General features: G+C 41.8%; 1 protein-coding gene across 4 annotated transcripts in view; it reads right to left on the bottom strand.

Moving 5' to 3' along the window:
• Positions 1-26,236, bottom strand: part of camta1a (calmodulin binding transcription activator 1a) — a 1,215,621-nt gene that overhangs the window by 40,933 nt on the left and 1,148,452 nt on the right. For all 4 annotated transcript variants that reach the window (XM_059952154.1, XM_059952156.1, XM_059952157.1 and 1 more), the window contains 9 exons: positions 23,849-23,982; positions 22,455-22,645; positions 20,866-20,944; positions 19,700-20,018; positions 14,051-14,589; positions 11,291-11,478; positions 10,092-10,338; positions 8,315-8,386; positions 1,093-1,286 (listed from right to left, as the gene is read on the bottom strand). In XM_059952154.1, coding sequence (XP_059808137.1) covers positions 1,093-1,286; positions 8,315-8,386; positions 10,092-10,338; positions 11,291-11,478; positions 14,051-14,589; positions 19,700-20,018; positions 20,866-20,944; positions 22,455-22,645; positions 23,849-23,982 — 1,963 coding nt within the window. The remainder of the gene's footprint in view (positions 1-1,092; positions 1,287-8,314; positions 8,387-10,091; positions 10,339-11,290; positions 11,479-14,050; positions 14,590-19,699; positions 20,019-20,865; positions 20,945-22,454; positions 22,646-23,848; positions 23,983-26,236) is intronic.

Below are 26,236 nucleotides of genomic sequence, written 5' to 3'. Positions count from 1 at the left end.
AAAGGAGACCTCGTTCAAAGCTTAGTGCAATCTCAACAAAATGCATTACTTCTATAACTCCAATGCCCTTTTAAAATATCATCAGCCTCTTCATGTGTTTGCTCCACCTTCATATTTACTTACACTACAACATTATTTTCTTCTTCAGGGATCATCACCTTGTAGTGGTGGAGAGATTTGTGAGTTCCTGAGATCATGAGGACAATGCAGCCTGGAGCTTAGCTCCTGTTAGGGTCACCCATGGCGATAAGGTCAAGGTGGAGGTTCCAGACAAAGAGCGATCCAACTGAGACCTCAGCCGAAGATGATGACGCATCACCACGGCAATGCAGGTGGAGGAAGGCTGCAGCAGTGGAGGGCCCTCAGTCATCTTGCATTCCATGCCACTGGCCCCTGACCCTGATCTGTCAAGGATCGTGAGGAGACTGCTCATGCATCACGTTAAACAAAGGCACAAAGGCCTTCTCCATTAAGGAAATAACTTCTTGGGAGAACGTCATACTCGACTTGAGAAATCACATGAATACTACTGCAACATTATTTTACTGGTTTAATGCCATTTAAAAATATTCTCTTTTTCTGTTCTTTCTCTCAAAAGTGCATAATCTTACTACTTCCCAAACTACAATCCATCTATCACTTTCTTACCCTACATTTCTTGGTAAGCTGTTGTCAGAGCTAATTGCTAATCCTTTGTAACAGCATCAGTTACATTTAAGCATTTGAAAATGACACATTTGTTCAATTTCTTTATATTCTGTACTTTAATCCAGCCTTTATCCATGCAAATGTTATTCCCACACCCATACATCCTTACATTATGTAGTTATCTTACTGTGTTTCACCTTATCTAATGGAACATAGAACATACAAATTTCAGCACAGTATAGTCCCTTAGGCCCAAGATGTTCTAACCCTCCCATCTACATAACCCTCCATCAAATGCATTTTCAGTTTCCTTCATATAAACTTAGTGGCGTCCTCAAGAACTCCATTAGATTGTCAAATACAATGTTCTTTTCATTAAGGCAGGTTGTCTTGGCTTAATTATAGGAACTGAGTGACGAGTTGTGTCCATAAGCAAAGTCCTACCTGATTTTTTGTTGGACCATGGCACCTGTCCTTCGTTTCTGCCTCATTTTCCCGTATTCCTTGTAGCTACGGTAATACTGCTGGATAAGGACAGCTGCACGCCGACTCTGCTGAAACTTCTTCTGCTCATAATAGCTGCGGAACTTGCTCTGGATCAGGATGGCGGCCAGCGTCATCTTTTTGTAAAGTGCATACTGAGGAGACACAAAGGTCAATATCCTTGTCAGAGGAGGAAAAAAAGGGATCAATCCTAGATAGATAGGAGGGGTGGTTTGTTGGGGAAGAATCTCCACAACTGGCTTTCCCTCGATGAATAAAACCTAACTATTTCTTGATCCTCACCTTAAACTAGTAACTAGCTTCCAAACATGCCATGCCAAATTAGTAACAACAAAAGAACATTAATAATAATAGGAGTAGGTCATACACCTCAAATCCACTTTGCTATTCAATTAGATCATGGCGGCTCACAACGTCCCATTTCCATCCTATCCCTAAGCCTCTTGAAACAAAAAGAGATGAGGAAATCAAAATCTAGGCTAACATTCAAAATAAGCAGAATCACACTGTAAATGAACAATTATTGACAGTCACCCTTTGTACGGTCACATACCATTTATCAGCATCAGCACATAAAAACTCCAATGGCATGTTTCATTTGCGCTCATTAACTAGCAAGCCATTACATTGGCCAAAATCCGAATTAAAATGCAGCTAATATTAGGATTGATAACCCTGGATGGATTTATTGGTAAAGGCTTATTTATTTCACCATCCTGCCCAGTCAAATGGGTGCTTTTATCATCAATATCTCTATAGCTAACAAACAAAAACATTGAAGGAAACTTAAATAAAACCACATATTGTTAGTATTTTCTTATGGAGATTCTGGGATAATCCTGGTGTACTGATGTCTTTACTATGGAGGATGGTGTCACATTATGATGACTTCTGAACCATGTTATCTGGTAGCAACGGGCAGGTGAAGTTATGCCTTATAAATAAGGCAAACTTAAATCACAACATCCCCAACATAATGAGAAACTATTTCCACCATGCAAGTGTGCCTTCAAGCTACTCATGCTGGCTGGTTAAGTCCCACTGTGGTACTGTCTGATTCCTGTCATTGCACCTTAGAAAAATATTTAAGTTCTTGAAGTAAGTCAAGTTATCAAACTTTACAGGGAATAAAGGGCCAGGTATTCTGAGTAGCTGAATAAATTGGTATTGTTCTCCGGAGAGAGGGGGGGGCTGAAAAAAATATTTAATTTTGATCAAGAGTAAATGTACAGGAACTGTTTCCACTGGCATGAAATAAAATTGAAGTACAGGAAGAACTCAGCCAGCCAACAGTTAAGCAGCCTCTGTGGAAAGAGAAATCGGCTAACTGAGTTCTTCCTCCAATACTGTTTCTTTGTTTCAGATTCCACAATCTGTAGCTTTGCTTCTTTTCCACTAGTAGAAGGTCAGTAATCAGAGGATGTAGATTTAAAATAATTAGCAAAAGAAGTACAGGGGACAGGACGAGAATTTTCTTTTCATCGTAAGCAGTTATGATCCAGAATGCATACCTGAGAGGGCAGCGAAACAAATTCACGAGTAAAAATCAAATTGCAATTAGATTAACATTTAGAAAGGCTCAGGTCTGTGGAGGAGAAAAAAGCAGGAGACGAGGGACTGACTGGATAGCTGTTTAAAAATCCAGAATAGCACGAAGGTCTAGTTAGCCTTCGTTTATGTTGCAAGATTCTATGATGATGCGAAAGCACATGGTGTGGGCTTTCTTCTCACTTCATACCCAGCTCCGATTCAAAGCAATACATCCCTTTAAAATGAGTAGGAAATGAACATTACCCTTGGCTTCAGTGAATGGTGCAAATTTGCTGAAAATCCACTCAGCAGAGGGTACTAGCACACACCGTGCCACATTGCAGACCCAGCTCTGCTCCCACAATCTCTCCTGTTTCAGAGCTCCGGACCTCTGCAACCACTGGGGAAGAGTTGATAAGTGAGTTCTCCTGCTGTGGCGAAAGGGGACGGAAATTCAGAAGTACAGGCACTGCTGTTCAGCCTCATTCAATGTCAGAAGGATCCCCCAGCCCCACAACATTTATGATCAACAAGGACCATGAAAAGTTATGTTATTGAGAACACGATCAGTTCCTGACTTGGATATACGTCATATGCTCCTTCATTGTTAATCATCTATCCATGAATTCTTGAATTCATGGCAGTGCTGTCTTCAAATGGATCATAGCAGTTCAAGAAGATCCACTACCATATTCTCAGTCTAAGAGACATAGAACACAGCTTGCTCTTATTTACTCTGTGATTGTCCAATTATAATGCAAAAGAACAAGAGGAAAAGATAGTGATTGCGGGATACAATACAGGTCGTTAACCTGAAGCATTAATGCCTCTCTGCAAAGATGCTGCCTGATCAGTTGAGTATTTTTGCATCTTCTGTTTTATTGCGTTGGTAGAAAAAGATCAATTACTGAAGAAGAAGACTTGAGAGTAGTACAAACACCAGCATGGATCAGCTGTACTTGATATGCTTCTGTTCTGTAAATTCCATGGATGCAATCTGCAATTTTAAACTTCTGTATTAAATTTCGCTTTACTCTTCTGAACTTGAGCTGTTGCTCACCTTCTTAGGATCTCTTCATTTTTAAAGCCACTTAGCCTTGGCACAGTACCTGTGAATAACTTCTGCACTAGCTCAAAAGAGAGAAGGTTTGAACAAAATAATTCAATCTAAATTAATTTAAATAGTTATGCAAATGACTTTTTGACACATGGTACTTGGCGCACGAAGACAACATGCAACATCCCCAAATACTAATGTAATTTGAGATTTTGAGTTAAAAACACCAGTAAATTATATATGCTTATGTCAAAATAGTATTAATTGGTGATCACCTAGTGGTCATATATCATAGCTGTGCAAAATGAACAACATTGAAATTCCAGTTATGAACTGCATTACCTTCAAGGCTATCCATGTAAGCTTGTAAAGTGAATATAATAGATATTAGTACCAGAGAAAGAAAGCCCCATGTAGATATAGCAGAGCCTGACCTGTCAGTTTTGGGACACAACAGGAACTTGTAATCCCAAAGGCATTTTTCACACTGACAAGCATCACAAAGTTCTGCATGAATAGAAAGATCAGAGGAATTTGGAGGGAATCGGGAAGAAGCAGCAATCTGTGGAGGACAACTTTTAAATTTTGCCCAGAAACATGGCAGACAGCGAGTTTTCTGAAGCTGTCTCCCACAACTCACCAACTCACTATCATCACCTTTTAGAAAAGAAAGAAGCCGTTAGGTTCCTCCACCTAATATGCCTAAAGCCAGAGGCCTGATGTCTGAAAGTCTGGAGGGTGAAGGCCTGGACGTGGCCGGTCCTGGGGTTGGTAGACTGTCTGTATGTCTGAGTTAGGAGGTAAGAAAGGGGCTGTTTTTGGTTGTTGTCCTGTTAAACACTATGTTGGCGCCTAAATATGTGGCAACATTTGTGGGCTGCCACCAGCTCATCCTTAGGTTGTGTTTGTTGTTAAAGCAAATGATACATTTCACTGTATGTTTCGATGTACATGTGACAAATAAGTGAACCTGAATCTCACCCTGCCCACTATCAGTTAGATCCTGGCCATCTTGACCACATGGTTAGGATGCTTTAAGGGATTTTTCTATTAAATTCAAATAGATTACGGAATATTTCTGCGCGATGGTACCCAACCAATATTCCCACATTTAGAATTCCTCTAGCGGTTTCCTTTAGTTTAAATCTCCTCCATTTGCCCAGGGAAGATGCAGATCCTAGCTGAGAGGCCCGGCATGGTGGCTAGCTGCCATCTGGGTCATTCTGTCTGTGTCAGTCTACAGCAAAGATATGAGGGACGTTCTGCCAAATTGTATCAGTTCAGGTAAAGAGCTGGCAGTGAAATCAATTCTGTTTTTTACTCTGATTTAAGTAATCAGAGTAAGAAACACAAGAATATGTTGTGCAGGACAAATGCAGAGCCAATGTGAAACCAAGAGAGAATGCATGATAAGTTAGGAAATTTGATTGTAAAAAGACTGACCTTTAAAACTTTTAAAAACATTAAGACTATAGGGAAAAAAATGTCTGGTAGTGAAGGAAACCTGCTGTCCTTATTAGAACAGCTTCATCTGTAAATTGGTAACCAAAGGAAATTGGTTGGCACAATCAGCCTCTGAAATGGTCTAGTTAGTCACTCTGATCAATTGGAAATCAGGGATATCCACGATCTAATGGCTTTGAGACAACTTTCTCATCCCTTGAATGATATAAAAATAACAGCAGAGCAAGGTAGGGAATTTGACAAGAACCCAGGTTGAGTCTGAGAGCTCCTTGTCTGCCTGGGGATTTAATTAAAGATTTTGCCAAGATTTTGAAATGAACATTTATTCTACAATACTCTGATTCCCCATCTCTCCACTCTTGAGTTTCCATCAGTTCAGAGTGGCACACAGAGAGTGCCCCAAGTTAAAATGGCTCTCTATGTAACGCTTCAAGCATTGAGTACTGCATTTACTATTGCCATTTCAGGAGATTTGGCATTTCTTGCCAGGTATTTTTTGCCAGACAGTCTGTGGATCAGCAGAATAGTGCTTGGAAATATTCTCAGGACTGGCAGAGGATGCCATGTATGGTTAAGATAGAAAGAATTAATACGGAAATGCGATTGCAGAAAGGTGCGCGGAGGTTGTTAAGTATTAATTAAATTAACTGTAATAAAATTGTGTGAGGTCGGGAAATTAATGACAGAAGGGGAACTGGAGATCAAGGTGAAAGTAGGATATGAACTACGTAGCTGTACAACCACAAGATATTAAAATTGCCTGGGCTTTGCATGAGATATTGACGAAGAGCAGCAGGAGATGAAATATATTGAGAATTAATCCTCATTAATTCCCAGTGGCAGCTCCTTTTGTCATTCTCTCACCATCTGCTTGGATAATTTGTGAAGTTACTGGAAGAGGAATAAGCTTAGTGCTCTTTTTATACACTGCTTTTCTGAATTCTTTACGTTGAAAGCGGGTGATGTTACATTATGGCAATAAAATATTCCTGCTGCCAATCCCTCACAGATAATCGAGCTTCTTCTGCATTCCCAAGCTAAGCACAGCACGAGTGGGTATGGAGTGAAAAGTTGTCTTGATCAATTTTAGATCTCTCCACCATTGTTCACACAATTTCTGAAGACAGTTTAAAGCACAGGACTAGTACTGAAGCTGCCCAAGCCATTTCACCCCCGTGAACTCCATCCCATTAACGTGTACTGACAGTCTCATTAGCAAGGGTGAAAATTGAGCCCGGAACAATTTATTACCAGTTTAGGCTCGCAATAACAGGCATATGAACAAATGAATTAAGGGGCAAGACTTTTAACTTTGACTGGAGCCAATGATAATATTAAAGGATTGATATTGGACTGGCCACCTGTTATACAATCTGAAATGAACTGAATCAATATTTTCAGAAGAAATTTGTGATGGACAGCAGAGAAGAGGACAAGGGAAAGGAGAGGATAAGGGGTTAAATATAAGTATTTTAAGATCAACAAATTAATTGCTGTGATTTAGATTATTCACCCAAAACATTAGCTGTTTTCCTTACAGATGCTGCCAGACTTGCTGAATGTTTGACACATTCTCTGCTTTCTTACTTATGCTTCTTGTAATGAGCGCCCGTCCCAAGACAATGGAGGGTCTGACCTAACACCTCCTAATAAACAAGGACAGTGGCTTGATCATGACAGACCTATTGCCATGCAGGCTTTGTTTTCTGTGCACATACCAAGCATTTCCAAGCACACTGAGAATAGCACACACTGCTCGAATACTGTCTCAAGTAGCTACATGCCTGGAGCTGGGTTTAGTGATGTATGCGTCAATGCGAAGTAGTGAGCTCTCCTAGCTGAAGAAATGCAATTTGGTGTGTCTGTTGAACTGTGAGAGCAAACTCTCCTTGTGGTGAAGTAATTACTGAAGCCATATGGGTTGGCTAATCAGGAGCTAGTACAGTATATCAATAAATCAGTGCAATGTCACACCTTTCACTCCCCAGAATCAAGGAAATAGGCTCTTGCAGTCCACATCGTCCATGTCAACAATTCTAATCCCATTTCTTTGCATGGGTCCTGTATTCCTTTGTGCCTTTCCTCTCTCAGTACCTGTCCAAATGCCTTTTAAACATTGTAACTGTAAATGGCCCCACTATCTCCTCTGGCAGCTCACTCGAGAGATTCACCACCATCTGTGTAAAAACCTTCACCGCAGACCTCCCCTCTTATCTTAAGCATGTGCCCTGTCCTGGGAAAAAGATTCTAACTAACTATCCTATTTACATCCTTCATAATTTTTTATGTAAGGTCCCAACCTATCAAAACTCTTCTAACAACTAGAGTCCTCATTCCAGGTGATATCCTGGTGAAGGTCTTCCACAGTACCTCTATTACTACCACTTCCATCCCATAATGTTGAAACCAGAACTGTATACAGTACTCTTGATATCTACACCTACAACATTAAGGAAAATTAAAGCTCCTTCAAACCATGAATAAAACAAGTTCCTCTGTTTTGGTTTTATCTTCATTACTCTGCCAAGTTTTATTTGAATATTGTCCTCATGTTCCTGAATCTCTGTGCACTTTTCCGTCTCTATCTTTTGCTAATTGCACTGAAACTTAGACTTTGACACAAACCCCTCCTTTCTCATTGTCTTTTGTCTTTGTAACTTCTTGTTCCATTTTCTTCCCTGAAATTCATGTTATCCTGGCTTCCTAACTGATAAAGGGTCTCAGCCCAAAACATTGCTGAGTTCCTCCAGCTTTTTGTGTGTACTGCTCAAGATTTCCAGCATCTGCAGAATGCTTTGTTTTTAAAATGTAGAAACACCTGGCTACTGATAGGGGTCACTCATAATCCTATCTGGGTGACTGTTGTCATGTCCAAGGTCATAAAATGATGGCAGATCAGTTCTGTTTTCTATGGATTGTGATGGGCTAGGGAGTTGGTGGTAAATTGTAACAGTAATCTGGGTTGGAAAAAGCCCTTTGCACATCAGCTGAGCAGGATAAATCCCAATGTAGTGGCCTCCTCTCATAAGGCTGTCAACTAACTCAACTCAGATATGTCAATTGACTTTATTGTTCTCTGCCCAAGTGGGAAGGCTCATATTTAATTTTTACCTGTTTGTATTTTCTGTAGCAGCGCTGAATAACAGCAGCAGCCAATTCTTGCTGTTCCCTAAAAGGACGTCCCTAAAACAAATGGAAAACAATGTTAACAAGTGCTACCCTTTATATAAAACAGAAAATATTGGAAAACCTCAGGAGGTCAGGCAGCATCTGTGGAAAGAGAAACAGTTAACATTTTCAATCTCAGATCCTTGATTAAAATTGATATTCACAGTCACTGATAGATCTTCTCTTAAAGTCATTCACAGCGCAGAAGGTCAATCTGACTGCACTGCCCCTTTGGTGAAATGTTCACTAATCTCACTTCCTTACTCTTTCACAACCCTGCACTTAAAAAGCTTTAAGTATTTATCCAATATTCTTTTGAAAAGCATTTATTAAATCTTCACCCCCCCCCCCCCCAGTTTTGAGGTAATGCATTCCATAATATCACAAAACACACTGAGGTAAAAAAAACTCTCACCAACTGAATCTTGCCAAATCCTTTCATTAGCATATAGGAAGCTCTCAAAGGAGTTCCATCAATCCCATTACCTCACGGACTTACTCTCTTGCACCATGTGATCCTCCCTCCAGTTATCTACATGTGAGATAAGCCATAGTTGCTAATTAACCCTTCAGCCTGCACATCTTTGGGATGTTGGGGATAACTGAAGCGGCAAGGGAAAATCTATGTTGTTATAGAAAGAACATGCAAGGCAGCAATAGATGTCAGAATCAGACCTGGATCACCATGTCACAGGCACAAAAACAGGCTCTTCAGACCCACTGAATCCACTCCAACCAACAATCACACATTTACACGAATTCTACACTAACCTCATTCTCCTTCTGTTCCTATTCACTACTTCCAGGTTCTACTTACCACCAACACACAAAGAGCACCAACAGCACCAACCCTGGCACTATGAGAGCCTACAGCACTCAAGGCTGCAATTATTTGGACCTGTAATTTTCTTCCCCCGAAACCCATTCTGGAGTTCCATGGGCTTTAAAGACCAAGCCTAATCTTTCATCAGCTTGTTTCAACTGCTGCTTAAGCATTGAAGGCATTACACCAGCTCACTCCTGCATCTCAGCTAAGAACTAGTCACATACTCTTTGCAGTGCAGCTGACAGGCAGTGGGTACCACACACAAATCAAGAAAATGCCAACTGTATGATACACTACAGCCACGTGCTCTGGCAAAATGACCCTAGAAATTCAGCTGCATTACTGATGTAACATAGATAATGTGGCAACCAATTTGTGCAAAGCAAGCAGCATTGTCTAGTTTGGCAATGTTGGCTGAAAGATATGAATTGGCAAGTTCAGTTGAAAAACTACTCCACCTTACTTTAAAATATTCTAGAGATGCAAGCAGGGGCAGACAGGGACCTTGGCTTGACTTTCCCAAATGTCCAGGGTGTGTTCATCACTATGCTGAGGCATCAGCCAAGGTAGTGTGTTCAAGTCCTTGAGAGGAGGCTTGAACCCACAGCCTACTGACCCTAGGACAAGCATACCTCACAGGCGATTGAAAGAGCTCTATTTAAGGAAGACTGCGTAATTCCTTAAACAACATCACTAAAAGTATATCGGTCATTTAACACATTGATACTACTGGGTCCCGTGTGGACACAGTGTACTGTGCTTCCTACAATACAGCAATACTAGGATTAGGTTTTGAGGATCACATTAGCATGGCTACACATAGACATTTCATATTTGCTCATGGTGGAATTCCACAACATATATTTCCAGGACTGGCCTTCCATTCCCTCTAACCTTGTACTTCCGGAAAGCAGTCTGCACCAACTTGGCAGCCTCATACAGCTCTCTCTGCTCATGATCTGACAAGGTCAGCTGGGCAAACTCATTCTCCATTTTCTCACTGGTCGATGCACTCAGGAACTCAGACCAATCAGCTGCCGATGGGAGAGTGGGTTTCTCAAAATTAACTTCGCTGATCGGCGATGAGGCAGGGCTTTGGCTTGCATTAGAGGGAGGAGTCAGGGGCTCACTGTACAAAGATCTGAAACATAAACGGGAAAACATGGGTTAACAGCAATTCCAGTAACCCAAGAGCTCTATATCCGAATGACAGGTTTTCATATTGCAGCAGCAGCTGAGTATCTATTTGTCATTAGCAACTTCCATTTATGAGTCTTCTAACGCAGAAAAGCATTCCAAGGTGCTTCAGAGGAGTGTAATCACTGAGTTATTAGGAAAGAAGATAAAACTGATCAAGTGGAGAGATTTTAAGAGCAATTTTCCAGGTGGAGACAGAGGTGGAGAGAAAGAGCGACTTAGAGAGGGAATTCCAGTTAATCATGTTTGCCAAAGGTTTCGCAAAAAAAAAATATCAGGGGATACCAAATAGAAGTAAAGGAGTTTGAAATTTAGAGGGTTGTAAGCTGGAGGAAAAAAAAGGAAGGTAAAAATTCATGGAGGATTTTAATTTTACATTGAGAACTTCTAAATTGCTGCATTGCTTGACCAAACCCCCACCAATATAGGCCAATAAATACCCAAGTGATGGATAAGGTAAAAGGTGAAAGAAGGAAACAGATTCAAGCACAAGCATAAGTTTCTGAAGGTTGGAACAAGGGGGATGACCAGGTGCTTGCAGGGACAAATCTGCACATAACAAAGCATGACTGAAGCTTCAGCAACAGATAGCTTGTGACAGGTGCATAGATTAGTTAAAATAGAGTATTGGTGAGGGAGAGGTTCACTACCCTCTTCTTTTCTCTTCGCCACTTGATCATTGGGTTGAAATCAAGCTTCTCCAACCCTCTGCAACAAGAGCCCAAATTGTGCATCTCACAGGTTCCCTGTCTTGCTTCTCCCTTCCTCCCACAACCTTATTTGAGCTTGGCAATCAGTTAATTATTGCATTACTCATGTTTTCAACTTCTTGTAATCGAGTTTTGACTTTCACCCAGGTTCACCGATACTAATATGAAGAACCATGAAATACAGACCGAAGCTGAGATAAGGTGGGTAAATGGTCCACGTCTGCCAGGTAGCTGGCCAACCAGCTTAAGGTGGTGTTCACGCTCGGCACATCCCCTCGCTCGGACAATGAGAATTCCATTGGGATGAAGTTTTCCTGCTTGATCCTGTCTGGCGTAGCTTCAATGATTTGTTCAGCCAAGGATATCATATTAGCCTACAAAAATAAAAGTAAATTAAGAATATTTTTCTTTGTCTGCCCAAAGCAACTGTTCTAAGGTATTAATTGCAAATCTTTTAAGAAAGAAAAGGGGAGGTAATGGATTTTAAAACAAAATGTCACTGTTCTGTTCACAAAATTTAATCATAAAAATTGATTAAATCAATTATCTGATTGAAACATATAAGATTATTAAGGGATTGGACACACTGGAGGCAGGAAGCACGTTCCCACTGATGGGTGAGTCCAGAACTAGAAGCCACAGTTTAAGAATAAGGGGTAGGCCATTTAGAACAGAGATGCGGAAAAACTTTTTCACCCAGAGAGTGGTGGATATGTGGAATGCTCTGCCCCAGAAGGCAGTGGAGGCCAAGTCTCTGGATGCATTCAAGAGAGAGTTAGATAGAGCTCTTATAGATAGCGGGGTCAAAGGATATGGGGAGAGGGCAGGAACGGGGTACTGATAGTGTATGATCAGCCATGATCACAGTGAATGGCGGTGCTGGCTAGAAGGGCTGAAAGGCCTACTCCTGCACCTACTGTCTATTGTCTAAAAATATGATTGTTTAAAGTTACGTTCTGTGCTTTCCTGCATTTTAGATTAATATCTACAACAAAATCATTATGAATGGAATTATAAATCTATCACAAAACAGCAAATATAATCCCATCAATCCATTGTTTCCTGAAACTGCTGACTTATGCTGAGGTACAATACCACCATTTATATCAATGTCCTTGATAGGACCATAAGGTGATAAGACATAGGAGTAGAGTTAGGCCATTTGGTCCACCAAGTCTGCCATTCAATCATGGCTGATTTATTATCCCTCTCAAACTATTCTCCTGCCTTCTCCCTGTAACCTACGGCACCCTGACTAAACAAGAACCTGTTCACCTCCATTTTAAATTTACCCAATGACTTGCCCTCCACAAGCATACGTGACAATGAATTCCACAGATCCAATACCCTCTGGCTAAAGAAATTCTTCCTCATCTCTGTTCTAAATAGACCTCCCTCTATTCTGAGATTGTGTCCTCTGGTCCTAGACTCCCCCACTATAGGGAACATCCTCTCCACATCCACTCTATCTAGGCCTTTCAATATTTGATAAGTTTCAATGATATCCCCCCTTAGTTATCTAAATTTCAGCGAGTAAAGGTCCAAAGTTGTCAAACACTCTTCACAGTTAACCCATTTATTCCCAGAATCATTCTTGTGAACCTCCTCTGGATCCTCTCCAATGCCAGCACATCTTTTCTCAGATAAGGGGCTCAAAGCAGCACACAATACTCCAAATGCGGTCTGACCAATGCCTTATAAAGCCTTGGCAATACAATCCTTGCTCTTGTATTCTAGTTCTCTTGATAACATTGCATTTCCTTCCTTACCACCAACTCACCCTGCAAGTTACCTTTAGGGAATTGTGCATAAGGACTCCGAAGTCATTTTGCACTTAATATTTTTGAATTTTCTCAGAAAATAGTCTCCAACTTTATTTCTTCTGCCAAACTGCATGACCATACACTTCCCTCCATTACATTCCATCTGCCACTTCTTTACCCATTCTCCCAATCTAAGTTCTTTTGCAAATTCCCTGCTTCCTCAACACTATCTGCCCCCCCATCTAACTTTGTATCACCCGCAAACTTGATCACAAAGCCATCAATTCCATCATGCAAATCATTAACATATAACATGTAAAGAAGCAGTGCCGACACCAGCCCCTGCAGAACTCCACTAGTCACTGGGAGTCAATCAGAAAGACCCCCTGTATTCCCACTCTTTACCCCCTGCCAGTCAGCCAATCTTCTATCCAGGTTCATTGTGATACCATGGGCTCTTATCTTGTTAAGCAGTCTCACGTACCATGTCAAAGGCCTTTTGAAAATCCAAGTAAACAGCATCTACTGACTCTCCTTTGTCTATCCTGCCTGTTATTACCTCAAAGAACTCCAAGAGATCTGTTAGGCAAGATTTACCTTTAAGCAAATGATGTGGACCTTGTCTTATTTTATCATATTCCTCCAAGTACCCTGAACACTGATCCTTAATAATGGACTCCAACATCTTCCCAACCACTAAAATCAGGCTAACTGGACTATAATTTCTTTTTTCTGTCTCCCTCCCTTCTTAAAGAGTGGAGTGACATTTACAATGTACCTGTCCTCCAGAACCATTCCAGAATCTATTGATTAAGTGCCTCTACTTTGCATCTGGGCTTTAAGAACAGTGGACTTCACCATAGCATAACAGGTACATGTGCTGAATCTGACCCTGACATCTGGGTTCCTTACTGTAGGCTTTGCTGAATGGGGAACAGGGAGCAGGAGTGTAGGCTTCTTTCTTTGCTTTCCAGCCACGGTAACCAACAGGTACTCTAACACGTGCATGGCAAAATAATCTATCAATACCCACTGTCACAGATTGTTCATGGCCCCTTATGATCTCCAAAAAAAGAAAAGCCAAGGAGCTTGGAGAATAAATTGGAGAAACATTTTCTATCTTTTGTCATTAACAGTTCTTATGATCACCGCAGTAAAAAGTTCTTAATTCTGTATCTCCTACCTGCAAATCATCCATATGTTGGAGGCACTCCTCATTCTCCTTGTATGATAATAGTTCTGCATCCACCATCTCTCTCTCTGACAACATTAAAACACTGATGTCTTGCTTCTGTTGTATCCTGTGAGCAATGGAACTGGCACTGAGACCCGATACCTTCCTTATCACCGCTGGCTGCCCTGTTGCAGTCTGTGCTGCTACACTGACATAAATCTCCTTCTGGCTCCATTTTGGACTCGTCTGGTTTCCAACATTCCTGCATCCGGTGGCTAGTGGCAAAGAGAATTCTGAGGTATGGTGGGAGGTTTCCCTGGGACTTTTCCTCTCAATTTCAGAATCAATTGCATCTGGGCTTGATTGTTTTGGGCTGGAGTTCAGCTTGATGGGGATCTTCTGCTCCAGATTTAGTGGAGGGGGTGATGATTTGTCTTGCCTGGTGTGGAAGTGCTCTGTGTTTAGCTTGTGCTTCTTGGAAGCTGGAAGATCTCGCTGGTTGTCATTCCCACGGTACTGGAGGGATTCTGACCTCGGCCGCCTGAGATCTAGCACATGGAAAACAAGTCTGTGTTTACATATCTCTATATTATTTAAGTACACCTCCAGTGAATTTCTCATAGAATTATGAAACCATGAAACATAGATCAAGACAATTCAGCTCATCCAGTGGTTCCACCACAGTCCCGACCAATGAAGCTTTTCACACCTTTCAAAATGACAACCTCAGATATTTTTTTAAAACATATTCAAAACTTGGCTTTCTTAAGGGTTTCATAACTGAGGGAGGTAGTGAGGATAAGCTCCCACTACCTATTAAGTGCTCCCAATGGCATGCATCTCAAATAGCCTTCATTGTGGCTTAGCAACTGAACTTAACAGAACTGTTTCTACTGACAGAAGGGGCAAAGACTTAAAACCAGTCGCTTTGGGCAAATGGGGCTCATCAGCCATGGTTAGCAGCTCACCTAGGAGATGGAAAAGCCTGATCTCAAACCTCCATTGCCTTGTGGCTATACCCACTCATGGGGGAGGCTTCAGGAGAATACCCCGAGGAAAAATCCGGAGCTGGAATCCCTGAGGCGGTCCTACATTGAGTCCAACACTGAATGACAAGTCCTAAAACATCACTGGTGCCAAACCGTATCGGTCTCTGGCATTCGTTTGGATTCTTCAGCTGTGTGGAGAGGGGGAGGCTGCTGTGTGGGCAACAGCTTGCTCTCCAAATTGTGCTGCCTGGCTTGTGTGTCGCAGAGACGGCTAGGTCGCAAAATCCATGGTCGACCTCGACCAATGGAGGGCCTCAATTCAAAACCTGCTCTGGTAAATCAAGAAGTGATTGCTGTCCCCTATTACTATGCAACAGAGTGACTGTTAGGTCACTTCAGAAGGCAAGGACAGCGGAGTTAGCGAGACAGAAGCAAAGTATCGCAGGGGTCAGAAATAAAGCAGAAAATGCTGAAAATATTCCACAGGTCAGGTGTTGTCTATGTAAGGAAAAATGGAAAAGTCATCAACCTCTTTCATTAATTCTGCTTCTTTCAGGCGAGGAAGCATCTACAGAAAAGCAGAGGTAATGTTTCAGGTAGGTGAACCTTCTGCCTCTCTCTCCACACATGACTACTGGCCTGCTGAATACAGTGGCATGCAAAAGTCTGGGCACCCCTGGTCAAAATTTCTGTTACTGTGAATAGTTAAATGAGTAGAAGATGAACTGATCTCCATAAGTCTTAAAGTTAAAGATGAAACATTCTTTTCAACAGAAGAAAAGAATGAACTAATTTTAAACAAGATTAATGTATTATTTTTGTTTTGTATAATTATAGAGTGAAAAAAAAGAAAGGAGGACCATGCAGAAGTTTGGGCACCCCAAGAGATTTGAGCTCTCAGATAACTTTTACCAAGGTCTCAGCTTGTTAGGGCTACGGCTTCTTCACGGTCATCATTAGGAAAGGCCAGGTGATGCAAATTTCAAAGCTTTATAAATACCCTGACTCCTCAAACCTTGTCCCAACAATCATCAGCCATGGGCTCCTCTAAGCAGCTGCCTAGCATTCTGAAAATTAAAATAAATGACGTCCACAAAGCAGGAGAAGGCTATAAGAAGATAGCAAAGTGTTTTCAGGTAGCTGTTTCCTCAGTTCATAATGTAATTAAGAAATGGCAGTTAACAGGAATGGTGGAGGTCAAACTGAGGTCTGGAAGACCAAGAAAACTTTCTGAGAGAACTGCTCGTAGGATTGCTAAAAAGGCAAATCAACCCCCCCCCGTTTGACCACACAAGACCTTTAGGAAGATTTATCAGACTCTGGAGTGGTGGTGCACTGTTCTACTGTGCAGTGACACCTGCACAAATATGACCTGAATGGAAGAGTCATCAGAAGAAAACCTTTCCTGCATCCTCACCACAAAATTCAGCATCAGAAGTTTGCAAAGGAACATCTAAACAAACCTGATGCATTTTGGAAACAAGTCTTGTGGACTGATGAAGTTAAAATAGAACCTCTTGGCCGCAATGAACAAAGATATGTTTGGAGAAAAAAGGGTGCAGAATTTCATGAAAAGAACACCTCTCCAACTGTTAAGCATGGGGGTGGATCGTTCATGCTTTGGGCTTGTGTTGCAGCCAGTGGCATGGGGAACATTTCATTGGTAGAGGGGAGAATGAATTCAATTAAATACCAGCAAATTCTGGAAGCAAACAGCACACTGTCTGTAAAAAAGCTGAAGATGAAATGAGGATGGCTTCTACAACAGGATAATGATCCTAAACACACCTCAAAATCCAAAATGGACTACCTCAAGCTGAAGGTTTTGCCATGGCCTTCACAGTCCCCCGACCTAAACATCATTGAAAATCTGTGGATAGACCTCAAAAGAGCAGTGCATACAAGGCAGTCCAAGAAATCTCACAGAACTAAAAGCCTTTTTCAAGGAAGAATGGGCAAAAATCCCCCAAACAAGAATTGAAAGACTCTTAGCTAGCTACAGAAAGCGTTTACAAGCTGTGATACTTGCCAAAGGGGGTGTTACTAAGTACTGACCATGCAGGGTGCCCAAACTTTTGCTTCAGGCCCTTTACCTTTTTTGTTATTTTGAAACTGTGAAAGATAGAAATAAACAAGTAATCTTGCTTAAAATATTAAATTTGTCATCTTAAACTTTATGCTTTTTTGGAAATCAAGTCATCTTTTACTCGCTTAGCTATTCACAGCAACAGAAATTTTGACCAGGGGTGCCCAAACTTTTGCATGCTACTGTATTTCCAACATTTTGAGCAAACCAAATACCTTTTTACAAGAATTTGGCAAATGCAAGGTCACTTTTAGTAGTGACATCTTTTAGTAGATAGATAGATAGATACTTTATTCATCCCCAAGGGGAAATACAACATTTTTCCAGTGTCCCATACACTTATTGTAGCAAAACTAATTACATACAGTATTTAACTCAGTATAAATATGATATGCATCTAAAATCACCCTCCCAAAAAGCATTAATAAATAGCTTTTAAAAAGTTCTTAAATAGCATTGAGTGGTAACTTAAGCTCAGTCCTAACCCCGGCACTTTAACAGGTCTTGCCCCTGGTGGTTGAATTGTAGAGCCGAATGGCGTTGGGGAGTAATGATCTCTTCATCCTGTCTGAGGAGCATTGCATTGACAGCAACCTGCCGCTGAAGCTGCTTCTCTGTCTCTGGATGGTGCTGTGCCGAGGATGTTCAGGGTTTTCCATGATTTCCATGATTGAATGTCAGATTTAATTAACTTTAAATTCCCTAACTGCCATGGTGGGAGTTGCGCTCATGCCTCCAGGTATCTGTATGACTACACCTTTAATTTAGCATGGTGATGTCATATCTCTGCTATGCCTTACGTATATGACTTATGCAAGGTGGCTTACTTGCTTAACCTGACACACAAGAAATCATGAACGCACTTAGTCCGACTGAGACAGAAATGAAAGCTTGGAATGTTATTCTCCAATTACTGAGGAATCATGCACTATCTAGTGAAGGTTGCTGACTGATAGTCAACCAAGCTGTCACCATAAACCCTGGGTTCACAACCTGGAGTCCACAGACACCTTGCTTAATGGTATTGGTCCATGGCATAAAAAAAGGTTGGGATCCTCTAGCTTAAACTATGGTTCAAGCCACAGACTTCAATCATAATACCATTCAATCCTCCTGATTTTTATGTTGTTGGGCCAAACTGGGTGGTTGGGAGCCTAGTCAGCTGTTATCCTGGGGAATGAGCCTTGAGAATCCTGACACAATTCTCAAGGAAAAAGAGAAAATAAGGAACTTCAGTATAGGTGAGGAAAAAGCAATTAACAAACCATCTGCTTCTGCAGGTATAGGACAATGGGAATCCAGAGAAAACAGAAATAATTGAGCTTACATCTTCAGTAACATAGGGTCAGGGTTTTAACTTAGGCCAGGATAAGATAAACTTCCCTCCTACTCGTTTTCTCCATGGTTGTGGAGAATGGATTGCAGTTTTGTATGCCTCCTAGTGGACTTAAGCCGAAAGACTAAGAATTCGAAGTAATTCAACACTGCTTAGCAATATTACTCAGAAGGATGATTGTTGTAAATGGAAAGCTGTTACAATAGCATAGGAAGAAATCAGCCTTAGAGATTGAGGCATACTCTCAGGCTTTGCAAGTCCTTCAGTCCAGTGGGACAATAAGCTCACCAACATCCCAGGCCAATATCTCCAGCGAAGAGCTTCTAACTATAATAAAAAGAGAAGATGCTGGAAGCACTCAGCGGGTCTCTAACTCTGTTTCTCTTTCCACAGGTGCTGCCTGATCTGCTGAGTGTTTCCAGCATTTTTAGTTTTTATTTTAGATCTCTGCAGATTTTTTTTCAAGGCTGTAACTACTCCGTTGGTTCTGACAGACAGGTCATGTGCTTGCAGACTCAGCTCTGGACTCCAAAATCAACACTTTACCCAAAGCTCTGTCATGACAAGAGATTTCCAGGTGGACAGAGGGAACAACTGAGGCCTCTCTAAAACATCTCCCACAGCTCCTGAAAATCCTTGGCTCATGGCTATTCCAATTGACGAAGAAATGTTCATAACGGCACTGAGAATTTAAAGTCTCTTTGTGGATAGCTCAGTGTTGGTAGGAGAGCACGATCTCCCATACCACCCAGGCACCTATCCCTTTCAGCACTTCCTGCCCCATGTATGCCAGAATCTGTAGGTTCCACATTGACTTTATCAATCACAGAGATGCAAAGGAAGTGACTATTATTGGGATAGTACAGAGGGTGATTTATGCTTGCATTGGAAATGTTTTATGAGATTGCATACAGGGAACCAATGGATCTTACCCATGCTGTATGCATTGGAAGTGCTTGATAGGACAAAAAAAAAATGGATCTGTACTACAATTAACCTGTACTGTGTAATTTTGGACTGTTTGATGAGAAGAGGGAGGTTTGTTCTGTATCTAAGCCAGGCATTGGAGTTTTTGGTGAATCACACCATAGAAAGCGCTCTTTATCTCATGTGATGATCACTTCAAGACACATCTGTTGCTCACACAGAGTGCTCAAAATAAAATTATATGATTCCCCAGTATGAACATCCAGTCCTTGAACGCTATAAAACAATGATTGCTAAATACATGGAGTGAGTAAACGCACCTGTGGGAGATGATGTGCTGACACTCTTCTGAGCCTCCTGACTGCTGTTGCTGCTATTGCTCCATTGTCTGATCCAGCCGTCACCCCCTGATTTTTCAGTGGGGGAGCAAACCATCCCAGGAGTTTGGGGAAGGCCAGGGAGCTGCGATTCATCTTCCCTCTGAAGTTCTTCCAGGTACTCTGCGAGCTTCACATGCCCCCTGGAACGGGCGATTGTCAGAGGCAAGCGACCCAGAGAGTCAGGGATAGAGAGAGCTCGATTGTCCCACTTGTACAGTACCACGGCCGCTTCAGTGTGCCCCAAAGCACAAGCCCACATCTAGTTCAAAAGGAACAAACACAAATTATTTTCCATTCATTCTTGCAGACTGAATAATAAAGCATTTCTTTCAATGTTGACTGGCTGCAACATTCCAGTACAGAGTTTGAAATAAAACACAAACTGCTCCTTTCTTTTGGGAGCTGTAATTGTACATAACTTGGAGATATTTCACAGGGTGCACCATTTATTGTTGCTATATTAGCCACTCAACGTACAGCTTTCTATAGGATAAGCCTGTATCTGTTGAGCATCTCCAAGCTAGATGCTTCAGTTCCAGTGTTTCCATGCAGTCTCACATTTGGCCTGTGACCAGTGGCTACACAAATCCTGAGCCCTCACCAGGAGCAGGTCCTATACCATATAAAGGTAGCAACAGCTATGTCTTCATATTGTGCCTTGAAAGCAATAAAAAATGCCACGATGATTTGCAGGACTGTTGTCAAGAAAAATTGACAATGAGACAGACAGAGAGAGAGAGATTCAGAGAGATGACAAAAAGTTTGGCGAAAGAGGCCAGTTTTAGATAGCATCTCAAATAGGAAAACAGAGGTTGTGAGGTTTTGGGAGGAATTTCAAAGATTTAGGGGACAGCAACGTAACAGGGTCAAAACTGGAGGAAGGTAGTGAACTTAGTTGATAACTGGGTTGGGGGGATGAAAAAAATATCATGGCAGGATTTGAAAATAATGAGAATTTTAAGATCAAGGCCTGCTGGTCTGGAAGCTGATATTTGTCGGGAACAGTGCGAATTCAAAAAAGCAGCTTGACTACAGTGTAGATAATCATAAGAGCTCACAGAATGCTTTTCTAAACATTCTTTAAATAGAGCTGGAACTTCACTTACCAGTGGTGTGCAGGAGAAATGATCAACATTCAGTGGGTCCACCTCCAACTCCAGATCAATACTATCTGCATGCTTTGTGCTGTGAAAAGACAAACACAAGCTTTTCATGGAACTATTAACACTCACAGGGCAGTAAACGTGCAATGAACTAGAGTGTGAAAAGGTCTGAAGGATTATTTATAGAACATTCTTCCAACATCTCTCAGTGCAGGAAATGAAAAAACTGTCATCTCCACCTGTTTCTCAGCTACCCCTCTCTCTTCCCCCGTTCCCCTTGTCCCTCTACTTTTTTATGCATTCTTTTTCTGAGTATCACCCTTGAGAGAGGCAATTATTACTCATCACATAGTGCCTTTGAAGAGGTGGCAGTGCATTGCAGAGCTTCTGGTGAAAGTACTGCCACAAAGCCGTTAGGGAACGGTTGTCGGGATTTAGACTCAGTGACAATGAATGACAGAAGATATATTTCTAAATCAGGATGTCTACACATTGGATGGAAGCCTACACGTACCCATTGCATTTTGCCCTTCTTCGCGATAGATTATAGATTTTGGGAAATTTCTGTCAGAGAAGGTCATGCAAGCAACTGCAATCATGGGGCATAGGTGGTGTAGGGAATAAAAGTTTAGGACTGCAGATTGTGTTGCTTTGACCAGTGCGGAATTGAGCTTCTTAAGAGCTGTTGGAGCTACAGTCTTCCAGGCAAGTGCAGAGCATTCCATCACACTCCTGATTCATGCCTCATAGATAATGGGAAAGCTTTGGGGCATTAGGAGGTGAGTTATTTGCCACAGGATATCGGCCTAGATCTGCTTGTATAGTCCCAGTTTTTAAGTTGCTGCTTCAGAAGAGTTTCCAGTCAAGGTGAGCTTCAGGATATTGATGGTGAGTGATTCATGCTGGAGAAATTTTAGTGGTGCTAATGTTACTTGCCACTTATTAAACAGTCTGAATATCATCACCAATGCAACTATCTCTGTTCCTTTCTTTTATTTTCCTCAGTAGTCTTCCTCCTTTTTTCTGCCCTCACTTCGCTAAACTGATACCCACAAAGAACTATTGCTCAATGACTCTAAAGTTGTGGAACTCCTAATGTCACCAGCATTACCCATCTTAGCCATCCTACCACTTACGAGTTTCAGGCGTTTCAAACTCATTGAAACTTAGAAGGGATATTAACTTTATGTTTGTGTTTTAAACCAGCATTATGGATTCACTGTCTAACATAGAAACCTGTCAGCCTTCCTTTCATCGTTAATGAAAGTCTTAAAAGATTAAGAAGGGAAATAAGACCATCAATTCAGAACCAGTTCGAATCAACTGTTCCTTCCAACATTTTTGTAAATTGAGCAGAGCACCAATCTACTGGTACAAGCCTCTTTATCTAAACTCTGTGTATACTGTCACATTGCCAGTTAGTTAAACAGGAGGTTTTACCAAATGGAACAATGATTCTGCTACAGTGTGTAACCTTCAGAAGTCACCCCCTCAATGAGAGAACAAAAAAGAAACATAGCTTTGACCCATCTCAAGATCATGCAAGTATTCCCTATTTGGTGACAGAACTCTTAATCTTTGACGATGCTTACCGCCATTTGATGAGGGTCTGGATCAACGTGGCATACCCCTGAGCAGCTGCCAGGTGCAGGAGGGTCATTCCTCGGAAGGTCTTGGAATGAATGAGGTGTTTGGATTTAACCCAGCAGGCGCGACTCATCATCTTCTCACAAACCAACACCACACGGCTCTCGAAGGAACAGCTGGCTGCCCTGGACGCACTCTGCACAACCAGGCAAGGAACACAAAATAGCATCAATTCTCTGAGAAGCCTCTCCGTGAGGTTCAAATGGATAACAACAATGACTCATGTCCGGTGCCATTAACATTAAATCTCTTTGTAAACTTTCTGTGATGAACTTCAAACTACAAATTTGCTTCACAGGCAAGAATGCCTCCCTCCATCTCTTCAGTAACACCTGACTCCACCTCTGCCTTAACTCGGCAGATGCTGAGACCCTCATCCTGCATTAGTGACCTCTGCACTAGGCTGCTACTGGCCAATCTTCCGTCATAAACCTGAACTCATGCAAAACTCTACTGCCTGTATCCTAACTGACACCAAGTCCTGTTCAATCATCACATCTGTTCACCACTGGCTCCTAGTTCAAAAGTGTCATTGTTTAAAACTATTACCATTATTTTTCATTTCTTTGCCTCTCCATGAGCCTCTCTCATGAGGATGTACATTTTCTCATGATCTCATCGTTCCTCTAAGCCAGATCAGCTGAGAGCCTTTATCTTCAATGATTTGTCTTGGCAGTTGTGCTTTCAAATTGCTAAAACTAAAACTCTGTATTTCTCACCTTGAACATCTCCATTTCTTTTGCTTTCCTTCTCCTTCTACTAAACTCTCATGCACCTAATTTTGTTTGATAAGTTTCAGTCATAGAAAACTACAGCATAGAAACAAGTCCTTCGATCTATCTAGTCTGTGCTGGTTTAGTTTTCTGCCTAGTCTCATCTACCTGCATCTGGATAGCCTTCCATACCCCTGTCATCCACATACTTATCCAAAGTGTTCTTAAATGTTAAAATTGACCTCATATCTACCACTTCTGTTGGCAACTTGTTTCACATGTGCACCATCCTCTGAATGAAGTTCTCCTTCAGATTCCCTTTACGTTCCCCAAACATTTTACCATAAACCTCTTAACCTCCATTTCTAGTCTCACCCAACCTGAGGGAACCTCATGTGAAGAGCTTTTGGAAATGTTACTCTATTAAGGATGAATGTATCTTCATGATATATTATCAAAATTAACAGTGGAGTTATCATTGCTTCATGGACACATTTATCCTGTATCTAACATCTAAACTTTAATGGTTGTCATTTGCTTATATGTGAACTTGCACTCTTCAAATTGGTCACTGCATTTCAAATATTATAACATTTCAATGGTTTCAGTTCTATAATATCCCATACCTGTGACTGGTTGTTGCCACCCCCTCCTCCATTTCCTCCTCCAGTCTGCTGGTGGTGCTGATGAGATCCCATCTCTGACATCCGCCTTTCCATCTGCTCAAGGCGCTCCAAGATGGACATCCTGAATTGGTTGTCTAGGAAATGAAAAAAAAGTACAATTGCACAACACTGTAGTTCTTACGCTGTACCTTGGAGCAATCCAGGCATCTGGATTACTATTCCAGAAAATGACCGGTAAACTCTCTTTTTGGGTATAGTTAACAGACAGGCTGGGTGACTGGATAAATAATCAGAAGTCTGGGCAAATAATCTTAAAACATTAGAGTAAATCTCATTGTGGCAAGTTGCCAGTTTGTAAGTTTGATTTAAGTAAATAAACTTGGATTAAAAAATTAGTGCTAACTTGCTTTTATTGGATCATTTTAAAAAACTCTATTTGGGAGGAATCATGCCATCTTTAATTGATCTGGGCCCAAATGTAACTCTAGACACACAGCACAACGGTTGAAGCTTAAATGGCTTCTCAATGCTCTTGTAAGTTACTCAGTTATCACTAATAGTTCATAAAGTAAATTAGCCCTGGCCAATAAATTGCAGCAATGCCCACATTCCAAATATGAGGTTTGAGGTCCTTGGTTGAAGCAATTTATTGTTGAAGCACTAGATAATCTGTGAGGGGAACTTAGCAGCATCTGTGGGAGGAAAGGAATTGGAGATGATTCAGCTCGAAACCCTGCATTAGGAGTAAGAGTGAACAGGTGAGATGGCCAGCATAAAGAGGAAAAGGAGAGTGGCAAGACAGGAGAATGAGGTGATCAGTGGATTTTTCTCTGAGGATCATCACCTTGTTGTGCTGGAGAGGCTTATGAGTTCCTGAGATCCTAAGAGTGATGCCATCTGGAGTTCAACCATCTGGCACTTAGCTCCTGGCAAGGCCACCCATGGTGATAAGGTCAAGGGGGAGGTTTATGACAAAGTGTGATCCGACCAAGACATCAACAGTGCAGCTGGTGGAAGATGATGAACACATCACAATGACAGTGAAGGCTGCAGCATTGAAGAGCCCCCAGTTGTATTGCATACAATCAAGGACCCTGTGCTGGCTGCCCCTACATCAGCCTCCCCACAGTAAACAAAGTCATGCACAGTTGTCCTCCATTAAGGGAATCCACCAGCCCTTGAGGAGAACATCTTACTCGATTTGAGTGATCGCAAGAAGAAGGCAACTGAAGAGGCTGTAAGATGTCAGACAGGTTGCACAAGATAAGGGAGGAGTATGATTGTAGAGTTCGGAGACCATTGAGAGACCTATGGCAGGCGAATGATAGATGGAGGCAGACAGGGAAAAGGAGCAAAAAATGAAAGGCAGATGGAGCAAGGTGGGAGGAGGGGAGAGGGAGGGCTGAAGGCAGCTGCTGAATGAAGATAAGCTGGAACATAAAGGGGAAAGAGTGATGCAATCTGATTAGGAGATGATAAGAGGAACTGTTAGGGAAAGATGAATGTCTGATGGAACCAGAAGCAGATGGGGGAGGGGGGAGCTGTGGATGAACTGTGCATAGCAAGTGGATGGTACAAGGAGGAGGAGGCACATGAAGGTAGGTGACGGGGGCTTAGGGTGGCAGATCTGAGGGAAAGCAGACAAAACTGTGAGGACCAGAGGAACATCAGGAGAAGAAGAGCAGGGAAGAGATAGGAAAGAGGGAAGGAACCCACCAGGGTGAATAATTCCTAAAATAGGGAAAGTCAGCGCTCATGTCATTGGCTTGTACTTCCTTCGGTTTGTATTTGGCCTTGCCCTGGTAGTAGAGAAGATAGTAACGGACAGGGCAGTATGGGAATAGGAAGGAGAATTTTAATGGCATACAACTCCGAGCTTGTGTTGGCCAATGCAGATCGAGCGCAGGTGCTCTTTAAAATGGTTACCAAGTCTGCGCTTGGTCCCACCGATATTGAGGAGGCCAGATCAGGAGCACCAAGTGTAGTAAAGGTTAGAAGCATGTGACTCTTGGCCTCATCAGTAAGGGCTATTTAGGCTCCCGGATGGTGATAAGGGAGGACGTGTAATGTCAGATCTCCTATAAATGGACGGGAAAGTGCCAGAGGTCAGAGAGAGGAGGGTGGGAAAGTTTGAATGGACAAGGCAGTCAAGGAGGAAGTAAAGGAGTGAGGTGGAGAAGATGTGGCCGATGGTGGGATATCATTCAGCAGGCAGATATGACAAAGGATGAGATGCTAGGTGCAGAGATTCGTGTGAAAAGTAAGGACTGGAGGAACTCTATCATTATTCTGCCTGGAGGAAGGTGGACTAAAATCAGAAGTGTGAGAAACAGAGGAGATGTGAAGTGAGCTCCATCAACTACAGCACAAGAGAAGTCATGCTTTCTG

The sequence above is a fragment of the Hypanus sabinus genome, chromosome 27 (assembly GCF_030144855.1).
Source record: "Hypanus sabinus isolate sHypSab1 chromosome 27, sHypSab1.hap1, whole genome shotgun sequence".
Taxonomy (NCBI): domain Eukaryota; kingdom Metazoa; phylum Chordata; class Chondrichthyes; order Myliobatiformes; family Dasyatidae; genus Hypanus; species Hypanus sabinus.
The sequence above is the reverse complement of the archived record's forward strand: the minus strand, read 5'-3'. Positions and strand labels throughout refer to the sequence as shown.